Source organism: Antennarius striatus, chromosome 17 (assembly GCF_040054535.1).
Source record: "Antennarius striatus isolate MH-2024 chromosome 17, ASM4005453v1, whole genome shotgun sequence".
NCBI lineage: Eukaryota > Metazoa > Chordata > Actinopteri > Lophiiformes > Antennariidae > Antennarius > Antennarius striatus.
The window spans coordinates 456,253-476,687 of record NC_090792.1 but is presented as its reverse complement, the minus strand read 5'-3'; the positions used below and the strand labels follow the sequence as shown (position 1 = coordinate 476,687).

Here is a 20,435-nt window from a genome sequence, read left to right as displayed (position 1 = left end):
CAGGACATACAAACAAGACAAAACAAAAAATTAAAGGTAAAGACCTTTAAATTTAAGTTGTTCTTGTTTATATAAAATATACAGAAAAATACTAAAGTTTAAGTCGTTTCACTCGACTTCACCTTTGTCCACCACAAGTATTGGACTCTTAAAATCACTAGAATACTGTTAAAAGCACATAATAATATCAATGGATGTTACTGTACAGTAAATCAAGATAAAAATCTATAATCACATTAATATACGTAAGTATCGGTCAAATATCTACCTTTAATTGGTGAGTCCTGATTCATGCGATCATTTTGAATTCAGATTAGTTTACTGTCAATCTGTGGTCCTTATAAACTTTTGCTTCTTGTAATCTAATCCAGAGGTGTCAAACTCATTTTCACTGACGGACACATCAGCATTATGGCTGTCTTCAAAGGGCCAAATTTAACTCATCAGTGTAACGGAATGTATCTCAATGTCATGTGAAATAAATGTATGTACTCCTTCATGTTAAACAACTGAATTTATTACTTGTTTTAGTGACAAACATGCACCGAAAAAATATTTGTCAGTTAAAATGGGCTGAATTACTGCATTGTGGGAAATGAAGTTTTAGTCAAAGAATCCTTTTGACCTATTTATTTTAAGCCACTTTGACCTTTTATGCTCTCGGGGGCCACATAAAATGATATAGCGGGCCACATTTGGACCCCGGGCCTTGAGTTTGACATGCGTGATCTTATCCTTGAGGAGAAGAAGAAAATACTTCAGATAAGTCTCCACTAGTTTTTTTAAGCTCATCCGACAACAGCTGTCTCGGAGTGAAGAAAACAACACACACGCACACACGCACGCACGCACACACACACACAAACACAACCAAGCAGCACAACCAACAGACAATCTTAATTGTCTTCAATAGGATGCCTGAATGACTGACTCTCTAATCAATATATTTTATTAATTTATCAGCTCTAGTTTAATTACATATTAAGAATTGAGGACTTCCACAACATTTGGTCTTTTGTATTTTTTCTTCATCATCTTGCAGTGACCCTGATGTGGCTACAAGCCATCAGCTCCAGCTGCGATAGTCTCTGCAGTGATGCTTTGTCACTGAACGACTGTCGTGCGATTCAGACCTTTGTCTTCTAAAACAACACAAATTGTGTTGAGGGGACAGTTGTCACACACACACACACACATTTTTTTTTTCTCGTGGGCCACTATATCATGTATTTTTTTCATAAACACCCTCTTAGGTCCTTCAGTGTCAACATTAATCCATAATAACAGCCCTGATGAAACACCAATTTACTTATTCATTCATTTGAATTTTATGGTATGCATCCACCTCCCAACTCAGATTGTGTTCATTATCCCCTCAGAAAGTGTTTGAATACCTACTTGAATAAATGAATAAATATCAAGGATTTATTTTTTGCTCTTAGTGTTTTTACCCTCTGAGAGGCAGTTTTCAGAAAACAAATTAGATGCCCTCTAAACAGGGGTGAAGCTGGCATTTCTGCATCCTGTCTGTTGGTCTGTTCCGTTTATGGCTCCAGATTGTTTAATTAATTGTAATTCTATCCACATCTAATTACAGATTCGTGTTCATGCCTTAGAATGAGGCCTTAAAAGTAATCTATTTTAAAGTATTTCTGCAAATTTTTTTTAAATACTGATAAGTATTTTTGATGTGCAATCGGTAATATTGAATTGTGTACAGGATGTCCGGCACACTTCATAATTAACTGGGTACTTGTGCTTTAGTGAAGTCACTTTGATTTGTTTCTTACATGCCTTCATTGTTATGTACCTCTTACTCTCGTGTATCAGACGTTGCTGTTGTTGTAACAGTCACATTGCTTTCGCTGGCATACCTGCTGGTTATGATGGCACGACAATATGTCAACAAGTCACACATCTCCATTGTCACCAGAGATGGAAGAAAACAACAAAAGTCTCAAGAAATGTCACCTTTGAAGTGTTTCCATTCTCAGAATACAGCTTTGATTTTTAATGAAGAATTCATGTGTGAAGCTGTCAACTGAGACCAGACCGGGCAAGAAGTTTTCACCAGAGTAAACGTAAAGATACCAGACTAGTGAAACAATCGGTCACCTTGTTTACAGTATCAGAATACTCTACATGTAAAGAAGCTCATGGAATCTGATCAGTGTCGTATTCCAGGTTCTTTAGTGATCTTATCTATCGATTAGCTGTAATCCAATGTAGATTAAGTACCATCTGATGCCCCCTTCTGATTTTTTACTCCTGCCATTGGAGTAGGTCACATGATCACCTATGTTTTTTGAACTGCTAGATATCTGAAAAGTTGTCATGTGACTTTGATGACATTTATGCTGGACATCAGTCGGGGTCTCTGCAGTTGGGTCCAACTGTGAGTCATAAACTAGATCTGGGAGAAGAGCAATGCATGTTTAGAGAGGATGAATATGTGGGATGAATGTATGATGACAGAGATAGATAGATAGATAGATAGATAGATAGATAGATACTTTATTAATCCCGGAGGAAATTGCATATATCCACTGCCCAGGCATTACATAACAAATAATACTGGATAAACACCAGGAGGTCAAGCTATGATGCTCCCACTAATCTGTAGCAGAAGAAATGCAGATTGAGAGCCAAATTATTCTTTGTATCTGAGAGGTGACACTAATCTCTGTACCTCTGAGCTAGATCCTCCATTGTGGAAACTCTCATTTGCGTTGATTATGTTGGAGCTGCCAATGCAATATTTTACATCTTGCTATTTTCACAGCTCTGAGTTCAGATATTTTGCACCTACAATTGTATCTTCTCTTCAGTGATTTTGGTGTGTGTGTTTCTGTGCAGGGTGATGCTGTGAAAGACTTAATGCTGCGGTTCCTGGGAGAACAGGCTGCAATGAAGCGTCAGGTGCTGACAGCCAACTCTGTGGATCAGTCTTTCACAGGCCTCAAACAGCTCATAGTGAGTGACTCATTGCTCTTTGTGTGTGGCACTAATTTGTTCATGTTTACCTCTCAGGCTCAGAACATCCAGTCTGAGAACAGAAAATAAACCGGCACTCCTCTCTTTTAACATCATAATGTCATAATGTTAGTTCAGAGGCTCATTCTTTTCACTGTTTGTCTTTGCGTGATTTGCATGCAGATGGAACAGCCTCACAATTTGACAGTTGTTGACTCTGGGAGCAGTTGTTTACTGAACAATTTCCTGTCAAGTTCCAATTATGCACTTATACAAGAGCTTTGAACTTAAGCACACGGTCCAGCAGCTGATAAAGAGAAGCACTCCACAGTTATTTTACTCTCTTGTTATTTTTTCATCCAAATGAAGGAAGGACGAGCTTCATGTTAGGGATGATGAAAGTTACAACGCTTTTTATGCAGATTGAACATCCAGGTGTAGCCGTAAAGAAGACCCGTTTGTACAATAAAATTGTTTGCCGACGCTAAACCAAACCAGGGCGACACATTTTGGTATTCCAAGATTAAAAGAAGCGTATGTACAACATGGTGTCATCTGCATCTGGTGTGTCTTACATATTCAACAAGCAGCACTTTGTAAGCAGTGAATTACCAAATCAAGGACGAGCCCTCATATCTGTTACAGCTAATCTTCTGTTCTACGAGTTAGCTGCTAACTGCTCCTCGCTCCTTTGAAGGTCCTCCGGTAGTGGGGTACACACATCATTTTCCATCAAAATGTCATCACCCAGTGAAGTCATCATGACGCTACTGTAGTTTTTAGTTTTCGAGGTTGTTGAGTTGGTACCAGAACCTGACTGGCTGTTCCCACATTGCATGAGACGGGATTATCCTGACCCCATGGTGTGGTATTGTTACACGTTTCTGAGACCATCAGACAGTCACTGAGAGACAAGAGACTGTTTCATGCACATTTGATATTTTTGAAAATGAGTTATACAGTGAAGTCAATGCCAGTTAGTTCACAGGTTATTTCAGCAAAACAAAACAAACGCAGCACACTTGTGTCTGCATATGGCTAATTAACGCTTAATGTATTGAAGTGATAAATTCCGCATGTGCGCCTTCAACAGCAGTAAAATAAACATGACACAAAAGTAATTTATTGTATCTGCTTGAGTCACTTCACATGAATAAATTTAATGTAATTACCTGTCAGTACAGCTAACTGCAGCCAGGCTAATGGTTTAACTGCATGTAGTGGACGATAGCATTCTAGACGGGATTGGGACAAAATATGATTGATCAGATCATTGTTGTATCGCGATGATCAGTCAATAAGTGTTTCTAAAAACAGCTTTGATGTAGTTTCCTTTTAATGTTCTGCATACGTGAAGTGGAGCAGATGCTGACCTTCAGAAGGTGACTGATGGAACATTCATCAGTTGTCTTTGCTTCATTTCCACTCATTTGTGCATCTTGTCTGCCCGTTGGGCCATCACACTCATGCCGTCGGTGGTGCTCGTGAAGCTGGTGGTGGTCTGGTCTTCAGGCTGACTGAAGGCAGTGAATCATTTGTCTCCTTTCTCTTCACATTGCCTCCATCTGCTGTTCTTCTGCCAGGCATAAGAATGTGCTGGTCGTGACCGCGTAGTCTGAACTCATTCTCCTCCCTGCTGGCATCTGTCTCTCCTGCCCTGATGTGTTCCTTCCATCACGACTTCTGACCCCCAGATGACCCTGAGAGACGGTTGTTGTTTGAAGCGGCATCAGCAGATAGCGGGATGGAGAGAGGGGGAGGAGAGCGGTCTAGAGGTGGAGATCCACACGGCTCGCAAGTTCTGTTCTCCTGCTGTGATCATGTATTATGCATGGAGATGCTGTGCATATTCCAAGGGCCTTGTGGATTTGTTGTGTATACACACACACACACACACACACACACACACAAGATGCTACTTTCAGCTTGCAGTCAGCTGCAGTATATGGTGTAGGTGAGTGTGCGTGTCTGAGAGGATCATACGTCGTCTGCCAAATGGTGTGGGTGGCTCCCTGGGGCAGGAGGCGCAGGAAAGGAGAGAGGCTGTGAGCCGGAAAGGTGACGACGGCCTCCAGGAGAGATGTCAAGAAGAGAGAAGAGTTTGTGAGAGACGCATCAGGCAGAAAGAGCTTCAGCCAGCCAACTTTTCTGTTTGCTTCTAGATCTCTGCAAGTTCTTTACGTCATTATTTATAAATTAGTAAATTAGAATGTCAGGAAGGTGTGATTAAAGAAGAACGATAATATCACACAGACGACGTTAAGAGAGCATAGAGCTCTGCAGCAGATCTTATTTCACCTCAAAGAAAAAGCTAGTGTTCTGGTGACCCCGTGACCCTGAACATTCTCCTACTGGTTTTTAGTTGGTCCCGTCTCTCCAACCAGTTTCCTGGTTTCTGTCAGATAGTCTTTGGTACAGAGATGATCCAAACAGCCTGGTGCTGGTCCAACTGTAGGGGAATAGGAATCATCACTCTTTTGGATTTACTCCTTCATTTATCAAGTTGATCCTCACTACATGTGCAACACACACACACACACACACACACACACACACACACACACACACACACACACACACACACACACACACACACACACACAGAAACTGCCAGTCCCTGTGAGAACATAACGTTCTTGGCAGTGGTAGCTAGTTCGTAAGTACTTTGTGTTGCTGAACATCCACGGGAATGGCAAGGAAGGCTGATTTTATATATTTTTTAGAATGTACTGTGTGTGTGTGTGTGTGTGTGTGTGTGTGTGTGTGTGTGTGTGTGTGTGTATATATATATATATATATATATATATATATATAATTTATATGTATATATAATATATATACATGTATATATATACAGTATGTATGTATTTATATATATACAGTATGTATGTATCCCCACCTATGTATTTGGAAAGCTCACTTGAGAACCCCACGCTGTCACCTTGCAGCGTCTAAGTTGGGGCTGCTAGCCGAGTTAGGTCCGGTCTTCATGTTTGTCCATGTCTCTCACTTACGGAGCCGTTTTGGCTTTGTCAAACCAAGAGGTTTATATTCTTTGATTGTGACGGACCTCACGTTGTCGTGTGGGGAACCCGATGCTTTATTCACCAGGACTAAAACTCACAAAGCTGGCGTCTCACCGGATGGCCGGGCCGTAACGCCGAAGCAGCCTTCGTCCTGGCGTTGGTCCGTCACACACACACAGAGCCGTTACGGCTTCATTGGACACACCGGTTTGTTTTCTTGTAACGGAGAAGAAAAAAAAGAAAACAAACCAAGTCTTATTTCATTGTTATATCGTGGAATTTCCACAGCTTTATATATAGCGAGAAGCTGTGGAAAATCCACATGTGGAGTTATGTGCTTAAGAAAAAATGGGGAAATAACTTAAAACATGTTTTATATTCTAGTTTCTTCAAAGTAGTCACCATTTCCTTGTGGGCACAGAGGAATGTTCATTGTGTGGTTCAGCACCTGCCTAGACATACAGGTATTTATTGTCATGCTAGCATGTCATTTTAGCATTTAGCTTAAGGTTTCACATTTCTTACAGTACTTCTGTTTGCTTGTAGGCAAACACCTGATTGATGGTATTTCTACTTAAATTCTAACTGGTTACTATTAAAGTCTTTTCAATCGGGTGAGTGGGACAAAAATAGTGGATTTCCATGTTTATGTGAGTTGACCAATTCTCATGGTCTTATGCCACTTTCATTATATGGTTGTATCAAATTAAAAATGCTCAAGTCTAATATGTGAATTAATGCATGAAGATATTTGGACATAATATTTGTTGCCATGATGTAATGCGTTTTGTTCCATGTTGTAAATCAATGCTGGCTGTCCTAACCACAGAGGCGTGCCCACACACTGTTGTGAACAGTCCTATCATGGGATTCTTGGGATGCTTTCAGGAAATGTCTGCTGCTGGTCTCACTGGTCTGAGCTGCTCCCAGCAGCTGTCATGTTGTTACTGGAGATTCATTGTCTTGTTCAACAACTCTCCAGTAATGCTCTGATTGCCAGCACACAGACGTGAACCTGAGGACAGCATCTCTGTAGCCCCCGCTGAGACCCCAACAAATCTTTACCCAGTGAGAAGCTCAGTTTGGTGTTGGGGTTCAGCCCCTGGTGACAGTTTCACTGACATAATGATCATTTACTGAGTCCCTCCTGCTGATCAATGGATCATGGACACCATCTGTGCTCCCATCAACCTGCAGTCAAATCATTTGCTCACCATTGAATTCCAAACCTGTGGAATGAAACAAACCTGCAGATCGAACCTGTAAGGGGTGTGTGTGTTTGTGTGTGTGTGTGTGTGTGTGTGTGTGTGTGTGTGTGTGGGTGTGTGTGTGGGTGTGGGTGTGTGTTGTAGGGTCTGCTTTGAGCTGGCAGAATGAGTCATGCTGCAGAGCGAGGTTGTTCCTGCATTCACTGCCAGCACACTCTCCCTCCATTCATACACACACTGAGTATAAAGATGAGCACAATTAAAAACACACACACACACACACACACACACACACACACACACACAGAAAAGATCCAGAACTTCCATTGTTTCTGTTTTATTTCTGATCTGGTTCTGAATGATGGATTCTCCTCCACACGTCTGAGTCACTCCGAGGCTGGTGGAGATGCTGGCCTGGGTCACATGACTACCTTCTTAAAGGGGCCGCTCCAGCCTCGGTCACATGACTACCTTCTTAAAGGCGCCGCTCCGGCCTCGGTCACATGACGACCTTCTTAAAGGGGCCGCTCCGGCCTCAGTCACATGACTACCTTCTTAAAGGGGCCGCTCCGGCCTCGGTCACATGACTACCTTCTTAAAGGGGCCGCTCCAGCCTTGGTCACATGACTAGCTTCTTAAAGGGGCCGCTCCAGCCTCGGTCACGTGACTACCTTCTTAAAGGGGCCACTTCGGACGCTAACACAGACCACATTAGCGTGAAATTGAAACTCTCAAGCTAGCAAAACGAACAAAAACAAATGTTGATGCAATGTTAGGAGGAAGTTTGGATTCACGTCTATTATTCTATTTAGAAAAAGAGTTTTTTCATTTTGGTGTATTTATCAGCCACACCTCTGATAATAATGTGTGACATTAAAGCGGTCCGTTGGGGATAACTGTCTTGAAGAAATTCTGACTCATTAGACATGAACCTTGGGTAGCGCGATGCTATTACTGTATTTTCATTATATTTTCTTTATATGAATGTTTTTCTGCTGTTTTCACATGCATTACATCAGAAAGGAGCAGTAAAATGCTCGTACAGTACTTGACATGACTTGGTTAGAGAATGTTTTTGCTGCCTTTCTCAAATCCTTGTTATATCCTGATCCTGTTCCAGTGTCGGTCCAGTCTGGTCCGCTGGGGCGGTTGTCAGGATCAGGATTAACTTTTGTTTCACACGCTGGGACTTTGGTAGTTGGTTTTTCACCCATTCTGCATTCATGAAATACTGTACATCATCCCTAACACACAATATACGAAACAAAAAGGTATGTTGTGTTGTCAGACATGACACATGGATGCCAGATCCAATGGTACAAAAGGAACCTGCACAAATGCACTGGTAATGAACCAGAATTGGTTTCTTTGTGGTGAAGTAGAACTTTACTTCAGGAAACTCCAGCCTGCTGTTTGGTTCTGTCTGTCTTCACTGTGACCTCAGCAGAGGTCGATCGGTCCCAGCACCACCCTGGACTGGCCTCATCCGTCTCTCATGACCAGACACACCCCTCTCTCCTCAGCTCGCCCTCTCCTCCTCCTCCTTCTTCATCTCTGTCTGTTGCTCTCCTCCTTCTGCTCCATCCAACCTGTTTGTCCTCCTGCAGCATCGGCTGGGGGCCATCAGAGGCGTGTGTGTGTGTGTGTGTGTGTGTGTGTGTGTGTGTGTGTGTGTGTGTGTGTGTGTGTGTGTGAGACCCACCTTGGCGGGGTCAGACAGACACTCCCCCATAATGACTGCAGCCACCCGGCTGCGGCGCGGCCCTTTGATATCATTGCTGTAACCTTTACGTGTCGTTATCGTGACCTTTTTACACGGCTGTCATTTCCCCCACCAGCTACACCTGCCAGCCAGGGTGTTGGTGATGCACCGTCAGCTTTTACAGCGCTGAAGGGCATGTTTAAACCGGAGTGCTCGTTGTTCTCACCTTTCTGTTTAAACCGGGTACAGCCTTGTGCTCAGACCTGCTGTGAAATGACAATGAATGAAGCTCTTTATCAGCGTACTGGATAGTTCTTATCGTTGTTATTACTGCTGATCATAAGTACACCAGGCCTTGCTCAGGTATTAGGAGACAGAGAGAAAACTTTAAAATGTCACGAGCACAGATGGAGTGTTTATTTATACTAATGCAAATGACATGTAAAAACGGTTTTGGCCTTTAATGGGCAGCAAAGCATACATATGTAAGGCTTATCGTAAAAATGTTACACCTTAATTTATCTCATAAGACAAATTCCATGGTTTGAACCAGTTTAGTGGGCTGGATTACGAAGCCTATCGGGCCATAGTTTGCACATGCCTGCACATGATCCTTTTCCTTACTTATAAATAGCTTCAATTTAAACTAAATTCCCATACCCTGTTAATAATGTTGATTGGCAAACAGTAGCATACTAACAAAGGGTGTGTGACCCTGGCAAAAAAAACCAGTACATGTAATTATCAAATCTTCAAAATGAGTTTATAAAATTCTGGTACTGTACTTACTGCTCTTGTTAATGTTATATTCATTGTTAGTGAAAATTTATTATGGTAAATAAGTATAATGTCTGGTCAAACTGCATTTAAGAAACCTTAGTGAATAGAAATATACAAAGTCAAATGGAACAAATTCACTTGAAATCATGGTCTATTTGGATTTGTACTCAACAACATTCAACTGTTTTGATGTGAGTCCATTGATATGGCCTATTACTTTTGATAATATGAACACATTTATTGATCATTGTCTTGAACACAACTTTATTGGATGCCTCATCCACTCTGTGACTAAATTTGTGGGTTTTCATTGGTTCTTGTAAAGTGATTGACACACCTTGTAATATCGACATTAAGATATTGTTGTATATGATACATACTGCATGCTCCTAATGCTAATGCTTGATGATGACAAATATACCAGCAGAAAAAACTAATTTTTGTTTTTACATTAGACTAAAGAACATATATAATTTCCTGAGGAAAAGCAAGTTCAGTTCATGTACAATGACATCATGACAAAGAGATATATGGAAAAGAGAAGGCAGGAGGGTTCATTTTTAGTTCCCCTTACAAGTTAAATACAGTAGTGCCTCGTTTTGACTGAGCTCGCAAATCAAATGTTTTGTCCATTTAAGATAAATAAAATCAGTTTAATCCATTCCAGCTTTGTAAAAAAGGCTGGAATGGATAAAATATGACAAAATATAATATTTTTTATCAACCAATAGACATGCAGACTTTGCCTGTGTATAATTAATTATATAGAAGTTACATAAACAATGATGAAGATATGTTTGGACACCACATCTCATCCGTTTGACAGCTGATGTTTCTTCTCTGTCAGACTTTGTTTAGTCTTATACTTGTGCTCCCAGGTCTACGTAGCTCCTTAGGTGTGCATGGTGTTAGTCAGTATCAGAGAAAATGTATTTTGTGCAGTGGTAGTGAAATGGAATCAGGCCAGTGACAAACTTCTCTTGAATGACGCTTTCAGCAGCATTCTCACAGGAAAAGAGAATTAGGACATTCTGTTATTGTTGACAACCAAGCCATCAAACACCCTCCAGTAGCCCAGGCGTCAGTGTGTGGTTGGTATTACCCAGAGGAGCGTCGCCACAACTTGGAAGCTCTGTTGAGCCATCATAGGGACCGTTATGTGGAGTTCTCTTGTGAACCATGTCTATCCCACATTTGTCAGAGATACAGTTTGAAAAGTCCAGCGACTTCCTGTGGGACACTGCGTGAAGTTCCTGTCAGTACAGTAGCCAATCAGGCTGTCCTCCATCTTGAGGGCAACACTCTGTCCCCCATCTGTCCCCATACTCCCCACAGAGGCGTCAGACTGTGTCGCCGTCGTTCCAAAGCCTGGCATGCATTTCAACTTTATTGTAATTGTGTTTTATTCTCCACATCCTCTGTGTAATCCAAAATGCAGGCACTAAATGGAAGTAGCTTGGGACCTCCCTGTGTTAACCAGAGCTGGTGTGAGGAAGCCTTTTCATGTCGGATTTGCCTGGAGCCTTCTGGTCTTGTGAGAGAACAAGTGGGCGTTCGTTTGTTCATCAAGCTTTGTTATTCCCATTTTTTAAAGGCACCAAAGGAAAGGCGCACTGCGCTGACTATCTTCAATGCGTTTCAGGAGCCTTACCCCTTTTAAACCCACGGCCACACTAATTATTTGCATGTCTTTGTGTGTGAGAGATAGATGGTGTATTGTACCCACATTTTCATTACACACACATTTGTCTGGCTGGGTGTTATGAAGTGTTTTAATAGTGCTTACATCACACCTGTTAACTATAATCAACGAAGCTGTTGTCAGCACTGCAGAGGTATGTAGGTGTTATCTCCGGAGGGGTAACGGGGTGACGGCGATCTGTCTTCTGTCCACATCTCACCATCATGTCAGCTTGAGTCCACCTGCTGGAGCAGCACTCACCTCTCCTCCTCCCGTCGTCTCCTGTTTGCTCGTTTGTTCTGTGGGGAGGAAGCCAGTTTAGCCGACGTGCTGAACTCAGAGCGAGCGCCAGCGAACAAAAGATAACGTCTTTCATCGTGGGGCATGAGATGACTGCAGCCATGAGTCTGTCTCAACGCCTCTGTGGACCATTTATCATTTTTTCACCAGTGGCAATAAATCACCCCTGGAAGGTGTCCCCATTTGATTTGGTGGGGGGGGGGCTGATTATGCCTTATTGCTGCGTCACTTGAGCAAAGATGAATTATGAATCATCATCACCCCCCCCTTTTTTTTTAAAGTAAATCCTCCCATTGCCCTTTGTGCCTTTGTGTGTTAATTGAAGTCATTCAAACCTGGGCGCATGGCAGCGGAGTGTGTGTGCCGATAGCATTCAGAGCTAGCTGTCATAATGCACTTCAGAGGCTTTCATGTGAGAAATCAGTTCACACAAACCGTCATCAGAACCATCAAGGTGGACAGCGTCCAATCAGGAGAGCTGGGAGTGTTTTCTTGTGTACGGTGTCACCGTGATGTTTTTTGGAGGTGCCTCGGTCGACACGAGCCACACGAAGGAGCTGATTTGAATTTTCTAAAGTTAATCATCATTTAATCATCCTTCTGCAAATAGAAGAGTGCATGAAGCTGGGAGCACAGTCAGGGTATTCATTCCCTTTTGTGTTCATGGGTATTCATACAGTGTGTGTAATCTAAGTTAAATCAGAATGGAGAGACTTGATCCCACGTGAGCAAATGCACCAGTATTTATTTCAGGAGAGTAATGAGGGCTGCTGATAGTGATGCCAGAATACGGGAGTAAAAAACATACATTTTGTAGTAGATTACAGCGGTACCTCTACTTACGAAATTAATTGGTTCCGGAAGAAATTCTGTCAGTAGAAAATTTCGTAAATAGAGACACGTTTTCCATGCAAACGCCCTAATCTGTTCCAAACCCCCAAGATTCAGACATAAATGTTTTATAAAGCATAAAAATGCATCAAAACATGTAACAAATACATGTTACAATTAGATTATTACACAATAAATGAGAGTTGTGCATAATGTAAAAAACAAAGAGTAAAGAATAAAAATGATGGTTATTTACCTTTTAACTGCTGCCCTCATTGTTTTTTGCCTTCTTTGGTTCATGCCCTCTTGCCCCCCCATGAACAACAGAGTGAATTCCAGTCCTCCTTCTGAACTTCTCCAACCACCCACGCGACGCCTTAAACTCCTTAAACGTCCTTTTGTTTTAATAACGTGGTGATTGTAGATGCATTACGGCCATATTCTTTGGAGAGATCAACCAAACGCATCCCTTTTTCAGGCTTTTCTATCATCTCTTGGTTTGTTTGTACGGACAAAACAACTCTTCGTCTTTTCTTTTCCTCTTTTCTCCGTCACTTTCTTGGGGTCCATAGCGAATACGTACTGACAGAGTTATATTTGCGCAAAACTATCAGACTACCTCAAGGGTCGAGTGCCGAATGACGAGGATGCTGCATAGACACCGATCTAACTCCACATAGAGGTCCCTCTGAGCCAATGGGATGCCAGGAAGATACTAGGCAATAGCCAAGTAGAGACATTAGAGGTACCACTGTATTTTTAAATAATGTGCTTCATCTTAGATATGGACATTTTAAATACATGACCTGCACGAATCACCACCATCATAAAAAATGTGTCCCTTCAGGGGGACTGCACATTTTAGTTCAGCTTTATCGTCATTGTACATGTCACAGGTACAAAGCAACAAAATGCAGTTCATTTAAATCAGTTCATTTAAATTACTTAAATCTCCCAAATCAGTGAAAGGATCAATTGGTAATATTAATGATATTCTGGAATGTGGTCACAGAAATAGACCAGGTTCCCTTAAAGTCACCCTGTAGACCTGAAGCTGAGAGGCTCATTTGTCTGTCAGGTTCACACCCACAGCACACACTTGTAGTGCTGACGAGGAAAGTGCTGCATGCATTGAAAGGAAAACAATGCATGCAGCACTAGTAACTAGTAACCCACTTATGTCATCTGAACGATGTATCCTTGATATGCAGGAACAATACGCTGCCATTGACTTACAGTCTGTCTCTGAATCACTGCGGTCGGACAAAGGAGGGCAGCCGACCTTCAGTCTGTTCTGCTCAAGGCTTCTGCCTGTTAAACAGCAGCTTTCCCTCTCCACCATCACCTCCTTGCTCCTGGGGGATTGTTGGGAGAATAAAGGCTAAATGGGTTCATCTAATGTTTGCTGTCATTTGGTGCTAAATAGAATTGGACGGGATTTGACTTCATTTCAGATTTTCGTTGGCTAGTGGTGCAGTAATTTGTATTGTTTCAAGGTAACACATCCCAATGAGTGTGGTTACACCTCATTTAAGGACCAAAATGTCCTTTGTTGCACCAATGGTATCATGTAGATTTGCAAAAAACTACATATTTGCTAATTTATCACTCGATGCAGCTCAATTGAGGCCAAAGAAAGTACACCAGGTATGTAGGACCTGGTATAGGTCCTACAAGAACATGGAATATAGGTGATTTCTCAAATTGTCCTTTGGTGTAAGTGTGTAGGAGTGGTTGTCTCTGTGTGGCTCTGCAATGCCCTGATGACGCGTCCAGGGTGTACCCCACCTTTCACCCATAGCTTGCTTGGATTGGCTCCAGCAGACCTGTGACCAGGAAGGCAGATGTTTCACCTTCTAAGAAGATGGATGGATGTGCTTTAATTGTATTATTGTTATTTTAATACAGATTTATATTTATTCAAGAAGGGAAAAATCCATTTTCGTTTGTCGTATCTTTTCCATATTATTTTTGACAATCATATACTGTTTGATTGCTCAGTGGTTACATAATCAACAGAATTGATTACTAAAATAATTTATGATTGCAGCTGTGAATTGATGAATGGTTGGGTTCATATTCTGTGGGTTTAATGACAGCGTGAGGTAAATGTACATTCTGATGTAAGACCAGCATGTTGAACAGTCTGATGCTCTGACTCGTGCCATCAGTGAGGTCAGAGCGCCTCAGCCCTCTGAGGCGGCGGTTGTGCGTAGATGTCATTATCCTCCTCCAGGGTGCCCGTAATCACATGGTGTGTTTAATGGAGTCTGACCCCATGACTTTCTGGTGGCAGAAAAACTTCACATCAGAGCTCTGGTGTTACCACGTGGCTTTAATGATTGAACCGGTGGAGGTCTGGGCCTAAAATTAACAGGCTGTCCTCGTGATATTAGACCATAAAGCTAAACAGCAGCTGTATCATCATGGAGGGGTTTTTTTTTCCCTTTAGCCCCCCCACTCTACCCCTGAGTTTCTTCAGCCCCCCCACTCTACCCCTGAGTTTCTTTAGCCCCCCCACTCTACCCCTGAGTTTCTTCAGCCCCCCCACTCTACCCCTGAGTTTCTTCAGCCCCCCCACTCTACCCCTGAGTTTCATACCTAAGTTGATGTTCCTTCCACCCACCGCTTTGACCCTCTCTGATTCTACATTCTCACTTCACGTGGTCCAAATTCTCTTCATCCATTTCCTCCTCATCCTCTGCTGTGTGTGGGCCACTGTACATCCCTGCTGGCCTATTTACGTATAGAATCCTCACACAGGCACCCACACACACACACACACACACACACACACACACACACACACACACACACACACACACACACACACACACACTTTTGCCTGTGGCAGCATGGCAGTGAACTGTAGCATACTGTAGGGTGTGTGTGTGTGTGTGTGTGTGTGTGTGTGTGTGTGTGTGTGTGTGTGTGTTTGAGTGACTGCAGCTGCTTTTGGCCATCCAGACTGACTCCTCGTTTTCAGCTTCATTTCCTCCCCTAATGAAGATTCAGAGGCAGCACAGCTCCTGGCACAGGGCAGGGAGGAGAGAGGGAGGGAAGGAGGGAAGGAGTGATGGAGAGGAAGGAAATTGCACCAGGAAGAGAAGGGCGGCAGAAATGAGAGCCAGAGGGATGGGAGGAGGGAGGAAAGAAGGAGGAAGCTTCAAGATGCAGGAAGAAGAAAGTAGAGAAGAAAGAGGAAGATGTAAAAACAGAGAAGGGAAGATGAAGGATGATGGGGGGGGGGCACCACAGGGGGAAGACGAGGAAAACTGGGACGAATCTTCCGAGTCAGACGACTAGAAAGGAAGGTGGACTCTTTCTTCCTGTCTCCTAATTATCTCCCTCGCTGTGATGAACGCTCCCCCACTCAGGACCCAATCGGCGAGCTGACCTTGTCTCGTGTGTTGATGAGGCAGGGTGACTCCACACCCCCGTCACCCCCTCCTACCTATCGTACCACCCCCAGTGGAGACAGATGCTGCTCATACATGAGGTGTGTGTGTGTGTGTGTGTGTGTGTGTGTGTGTGTGTGTGTGTGTGTGTGTGTGTGTGTGTGTGTGTGTGAGTGTGAGTGGATACACACCTGGTAAACACAAACAGCGGTGCAGTGTCACGTTATGAGCCTGGGGTCAACACCGCTCTATAAGATGATGAGGAATAATAGGATGAGACACCCTCTTCGTTTGCTTCCAACCATCGTAAATGTTTTGTCCTATTAATTTAAGGACAAAGAACCTCTTAAGGGGGTTTTTTTGTCCACTGAGGCTTCTGTTTAAATATGTTCTCTGTTGTTGTTTTGTGAGTTTTGCAGTTTAAAGTAGTTAAAGTAGATTTTAATTTGGGCTTATTGCAATTAAAATGTCTTTTTCATGGATTTAACCATCAATACTATCTGTAATAATGAGATTATAAATCACTATTTGCTGCAACGTAACAAAAAGATAAAAATGTGACAGGGAAAGAGCTGTTTGCATAAAATTGAACCAATTACTTGATTAATTACCTCCACCAAAGAAGTTGTGTTTTTACCTGTGACTGTTTGTTGGTTTATCATCAGGATTATGGAAAAGGTGTGAGATTGTTTTCACAAAAATTGTCAGAAAGATTTGTTGAGGACCAAGAAAGAACTCCGTTCAGTGCAGATCCAGATAACACAGAGTAGGCACTTTTTTTTTTCCATTAAGTGTTGCTGGGTTGTGTGTTGCTTTTACAACCTTCATTACACAAAAAAACGTGTGAACTGAATTCAAATATGTTTACCCTGCAAATATCATCTGTAAAACAGTTGCATTTCTGTGGAGATGAACCCTCCAGATCCTTGTCTTCAGGGGAGAACATCTCTCTTGGAGCCTGTTTCATGTTACTGACGTGATGTCAGGTAGTCACATTAATTATGAGCTGTTCTTTTGATTTGTCTTCACTGTTTGGAAATCAGATTCCACATGTTTATCATGTGATGGGTTCCCTTTTTCCTGTCTTCTTCTTCTCCTCCAGGCTTTTCCCTTCAGGGGTCTCCACAGCCAATCAGTGTCCTCCATCTAACCCTGTCTTCTCATCCTCTTCTCTCACACCAACTACCTTCATGTCCTCTTTCACTACATCCATAAACCTCCTCTTTGGTCTTCCTCTAGGCCTCCTGCCTGGCAGTTCAGAACTCGGCATCCTTCTACCAATATATTCACTATCTCTCCTCTGGACATGTCCAAACCATCTCAGTCTGGCCTCTCTGACTTTATCTCCAGAACCTCTAACATGTGCTGTCCCTCTGATGTACTCATTCCTGATCCTATCCATCCTGGTCACTCCCAGAGAGAATCTCAGCATCTTCATCTCTGCTACCTCCAGCTCTGTCTCCTGTCTTTTCCTCAGGGACACTGTCTCTAGACCAAACAACATCGCTGGTCTCACCACAGTTTTGTACACCTTTCCTTTCATTTTAGCTGAAACTCTTCTATCACACATCACACCTGACACTTTCCTCCACCCGTTCCATCCTGCCTGGACACGCTTCTTCACCTCTTTTCCACACTCTCCATTGCTCTGGACTGTTGACCCTAAGTACTTCAAATCCTCCACCTTCTTGATCTCTTCTCCCTGTAACCTCACTCTTCCACTTGGGTCCCTCTCATTCACACACATGTACTCTGTCTTACTGCGGCTAACCTTCATTCCTCTCCTTTCCAGGACAAACCTCCACCTCTCTAGCTTCTCCTCCACCTGTTCCCTGCTCTCACTGCAGATCACAATGTCATCTGCAAACATCATAGTCCATGGAGATTCCTGTCTAACCTCGTCTGTCAGCCTGTCCATCACCATAGCAACAAGAAGGGGCTCAGAGCTGATCCCTGATGCAGTCCCACCTCCACCTTGAACTCCTCTGTCACACCTACACACACCTCACCACTGTCTTACAGTCCTCATACATGTCCTGCACCGCTCTAACATACTTCTCTGCCACTCCAGACTTCCTCATACAATACCACAGTTCCTCTCTGGACACCCTGTCATCAGCTTTCTCCAGATCTACAAAAACACAATGCAGCTCCCTCTGGCCTTCTCTGTACTTCTCTATCAACATCCTCAACGCAAATACTGCATCTGTAGTACTCTGTTTTGGCATGAAACCATACTGCTGCTCACAAATGTTCACTTCTGCCCTTAGTCTAGCTTCCACTACTCTCTCCCATAACTTCATTGTATGGCTCATCAGCTTTATTCCTCTGTAGTTGCCACAACTCTGCACATCTCCCTTGTTCTTAAAAATGGGCACCAGCACACTTCTCCTCCATTCCTCAGGCATCTTCTCACTATTTAAGATCCTGTTGAACAACCCAGTCAGAAACTCTACTGCCACCTCTCCTAGACACTTCTAAACCTCTACAGGTATATCATCAGGACCGACTGCCTTTCCACTCTTCATCCTCTTCAATGCCCTCCTCACTTCATCCTGACTGATCTTTGCTACATCCTGGTCCACAACAGTCACCTCTTCTAGTCTTTGTTCTCTCTCATTTTCCACGTTCATCAACTCTTCAAGGTACTCTTTCCATCTTCCCATCACACTACTGGCACCTGTCAATAGACTTCCATCCCTATCCTTAATCACCCTAACCTGCTGCACGTCCTTCCCATCTCTGTCTCTCTGTCTTGCCAACCTGTATAGATCAGTCTCTCCCTCCTTACTGTCCAACCTAGCATACAAGTCATCATCAGCTTCTTGTTTGGCCTTTGCTACCTCTACCCTCACCTTACGCTGCATCTCCCTGTACTCCTGTCTACTCTCCTCAGTCCTCTCAGTGTCCCACTTCTTCTTAGCTAACCTCTTTCTCTGTATACACTCCTGTACCTCCTCATTCCACCACCAAGTCTCCTTATCTACTTTCCTTCCAGATGACACACCAAGTACTCTCTTACCTGTCACTCTTTTTACCTCCAGGACATTCCTAACAAACTCCTCCTTCAAGATAACTCCTCCTCCATTTCTCTTCCCATCTACACCATGATAGAACAACTTGAACCCTGCTCCTGAACTTCTAGCCTTGCTACCTTTCCACCTGGTCTCCTGGACACACAGTATGTCTACCTTCCTCCTCTGCATCATGTCAACCAACTCTCTACCTTTTCCTGTCATAGTTCCAACATTCAACGTCCCTACTCTCAGTCCTATAGTCTTGGTGTTCCTCTTCTCTCTCTTCCTACGAAAGCACGTTCCTCCTCTCCTTCTTCGACCAACAGTAATCCAATTTCCACCCGCGCCCTGTAGGTCAACAGTGGCGATGGCGGTCATTGTTAACCTGGGCCTCGACCGATCCGGTATGGAAGTCATAGGTTTGATTCGCATGTTTGATTTGGCAAAAGTTTTACGCCGGATGCCCTTCCTGATGCAACCCTCTGTATTTATCTGGGCTTGGGACCGGCACAATAAGACACTGGCTTGTGTCCTCTTGCGGCTACAATGGTTCTCTTTTTCCTGTATTTATTTAAAAATTGAGTCTTTTTATTGGTTTTCCACATTGTCTCAATGTTTTTAAAATGGGGTTGTGTCTCTGAGCGCATCAGCAAAAACCCCTCATGAAAAACCCAAGTCTACCCATAACATTAGCTGAAGAAGAGTGTCGGAAATCAAGTTATTCCCTGTTTCCTGTATACATTCACAAACAGTGTTTTACAGTCGTACAGCAGCATCATGTGTTCTCACACACTTGTGAGTCATCATGGCGGACAGCTGTCTTGTGTTTCTTACGATCTGATGCTGGAAACTATGAGGTACAACCTCAGGTCAACAGTGAATGATCAATATTATCCTGACATAGTCTCTGTTTCCATGTCTCCGATCCAGAGCAGTAAGAACTGGCGGGCTGCGGTGGATTTGACGGGCCGGATGCTGACGGCTCACGGTCAGGGATACGGGAAGTCTGGCCAGCCCACCTCCCACACCGCCGACTCTCTACAGGTGAGCTCACTGCTTCTCCAGGTCTTCATCTGCCTTTCTGTTTGTGTGTGTGTGTGTGTGTGTTTATGATGTTTCTTTAAACATATTGCCAGTGCTGTTAACACATTACAAGTGGTCCTCAACCAAAGAACACAATTGGTTCATAAGTTGAATTGTTCGTAAGTCATTATTTATTAAATATCAATATATAATCGCTGTTTGAGGCAATTCAAATGCCATTACTACAAAAACAGGATCTAAAAATGACACAAAATAATATACAGGTACAGGTGGTTTTGAGTTAAGTTATTCTCAATTATACGATGGTTTTCAAAAAACATGCACCAAAACATAGTAATGAAGTTTATGTCATTTCACTGGATTTAATGTCTGTCCTCCACAAATATTGGACTTTTAAAATCACTAGAAAATGGGTAACAGCACGTAATATCATGTTACTGAACAGTAAGTAAGAATAAAAACATATATATTAAAA

General features: G+C 42.9%; 1 protein-coding gene across 3 annotated transcripts in view; it reads left to right on the top strand.

Annotated features, from left to right (window-relative positions):
- Positions 1-20,435, top strand: part of trappc12 (trafficking protein particle complex subunit 12) — a 37,753-nt gene that overhangs the window by 2,021 nt on the left and 15,297 nt on the right. For all 3 annotated transcript variants that reach the window (XM_068338289.1, XM_068338291.1, XM_068338290.1), the window contains exons 3-4: positions 2,857-2,973; positions 19,847-19,960. In XM_068338289.1, the coding sequence (XP_068194390.1) occupies positions 2,857-2,973; positions 19,847-19,960 (231 nt within the window). The remainder of the gene's footprint in view (positions 1-2,856; positions 2,974-19,846; positions 19,961-20,435) is intronic.